We start from the raw sequence: 2,500 nt of genomic DNA, 5'->3' as shown, positions 1-2,500 counted from the left end.
GACAGGCGAGAATAATATTCGTGTCATTTTATTAGGAACAAATATTATATCATTGTTTTTCAATAAAAATGACAGACGATTGCTAAAGAATAAAGACAAGCGAGAATATCATTCGTGTCCTTTTTTAGGAACAAATATTATTACCATTGTTTTTCGATGAAAATGACAGACCAATGCTAAAATTTAAAGGCAGGCATGAATATTACTCGTTTCAGTTTACGAGGAATAAATATTATTACCATTGTTTTTCGATAAAAAAGACAGACTAATACAAAGACAGGCGAGAATGATATTCGTGTAATTTTATTAGGAACAAATATTATTACAATTGTTTTTCTATAAAAATGACAGACGGATGCTAACATATATAAATGACAGCATTTTCTTTCTGGTATAAAAGGAGAGAGAGAGAGAGAGAGAGAGAGAGAGAGAGAGAGAGAGAGACGTCGCTCGCTTCAGGATTTAATAAAGGTTTTCATGTGTGAGGTTTAGAGCACAAAGTCCCTCGAATATATGATGTAGTCAACGAAAGGACATCGGACCAACAAAAGAGACTGACCCATTCACTTCACTCTTATCGGTCTCTGTTTTTCCTCTCTTGGTGTAGTGCTGTAGTTGTTACTGCTAAGTGCGGTTAGGATAGACCGGGCTCTTGCTTCTTTGAAAGGCTTCTCTGTATCCTTAATATCTAGCATAATTCCCGTCTCTCTCTCTCTCTCTCTCTCTCTCTCTCTCTCTCTCTCTCTCTCTCTCTCTCTCTCTCTCTCTCTCTCTCAATTTTTTTTTCAGTCTTTTACTTTGACAACTGTACTTGGTTCAATAGTACATTTGCCTTGTACTTCAAACAGCATATCTGATAACCTTCCCTAAATAATATTAAGTCCCCGTATGAGTGTTATATATAGTTTCTTTTCAATGTCAGTCATCAGATAACATAAATAAATATCTAATTAATTTAAAAACAGGAAATATTGAAATGCCTAGTATAATAATAATAATAATAATAATAATAATAATAATAATAATAATAATAATAATAATAATAATAATTGCGCAAAAAAAAATACAAACCTTGATGTTTTATGGTTGAATGGCAACACTCCTACGATAAGTTGTAGTGATAATTTCTCATCCAATGTTTATGTAAGCAATGGTAAGACTGAATAAATTGCATTCATCTGTGATGTTTGTTTCTACTTCACTCATAACGATTACTTAATTTTCTTACGTGAAGACACAACAATTACGAGCTATTTTTCTAGGAATATTTTGTTCTATTTTACAAACTATAATATTAATGACAATAACAATGGGGTAAAAATGTACAGTCGATATATATATATATATATATATATATATATATATATATATATATATATATATATATATATATATATATATATATATAAATTATTTTTGGACAGCAAGAGCTTCTGAGAACCAACTGATAATATTAAACTACATCACAGTGGATATTTTTACCCTTAGTACTTTATATGTTATAGTGTTTTCTTCGAATCAATAAAAATAATAATAATAATAACAACAACAACAACAACAACAACAACAACAACAACAATAATAATAATAAATAATAATAATAATTATAGTGATTCTGGGTACCTATATCCATTACCTGATAGTGGTGCTTTGAGAACCAACTAATAATATCAAACTATATTACAGTGTATACCTTTATCCTATTACTTTACGATAAGTTATGGTGTTTTCTTTGAACAAATAATGATAATAATAATAATAATAATAATAATAATAATAATAATAATAATAATAATAATAATAATAATAATAATTACAATAATAATAATAATAATAATAATAATAATAATAATAATAACAACAATAAAAATATTAATCATAATAATAATAATAATAATAATAATAATAATAATAATAATAATATTAAAAACAATTATCATAATAATAATAATAATAATAATAATAATAATAATAATAATAATAATAATAATAATAATAATAATAATCTTTCTGGCCACGTAAGAAAATCTATTACCTGAAAGTGGTACACTGAGTTCCAGCGTCGCGCTCTTCCGACAGGATTTCGACGTTGAGAGGCATGTCGAAAAAATCATTGGCGATCTGGAGTAACTGACCTGATTAAAAAAAATACAAGCTTATTAGAAACCTATGAAATGCAATTGGTAATGAGGGTTTGGATAAATCAGGAAAAAAATACAAGCTTGTTAGAAACCTATGAAATGCGATTGGTAATGAGGGTTTGGATAAATCAGGAAAAAAAATACAAGCTTATTAGAAACCTATGAAATGCAATTGGTAATGAGGGTTTGGATAAATCAGGGAAAAAATACAAGCTTATTAGAAACCTATGAAATGCGATTGGTAATGAGGGTTTGGATAAATCAGGAAAAAATACAAGCTTATTAGAAACCTATGAAATACAATTGGTAATGAGGGTTTGGATAAATCAGGAAAAAAATACAAGCTTATTAGAAACCTA

At 27.8% G+C, this 2,500-nt stretch overlaps 1 protein-coding gene across 2 annotated transcripts in view; it reads right to left on the bottom strand.

Moving 5' to 3' along the window:
• Nucleotides 1-2,500, bottom strand: part of LOC137634087 (soluble guanylate cyclase 89Da-like) — a 164,357-nt gene that overhangs the window by 22,318 nt on the left and 139,539 nt on the right. For both annotated transcript variants that reach the window (XM_068366302.1, XM_068366304.1), the window contains exon 6: nt 2,036-2,135. In XM_068366302.1, the coding sequence (XP_068222403.1) occupies nt 2,036-2,135 (100 nt within the window). The remainder of the gene's footprint in view (nt 1-2,035; nt 2,136-2,500) is intronic.

The sequence above is a fragment of the Palaemon carinicauda genome, chromosome 44, assembly GCF_036898095.1.
Source record: "Palaemon carinicauda isolate YSFRI2023 chromosome 44, ASM3689809v2, whole genome shotgun sequence".
NCBI classification, from domain to species: domain Eukaryota; kingdom Metazoa; phylum Arthropoda; class Malacostraca; order Decapoda; family Palaemonidae; genus Palaemon; species Palaemon carinicauda.
Note: the sequence above shows the minus strand (reverse complement) of the source record. Positions and strands in the feature narration are given on the sequence as shown.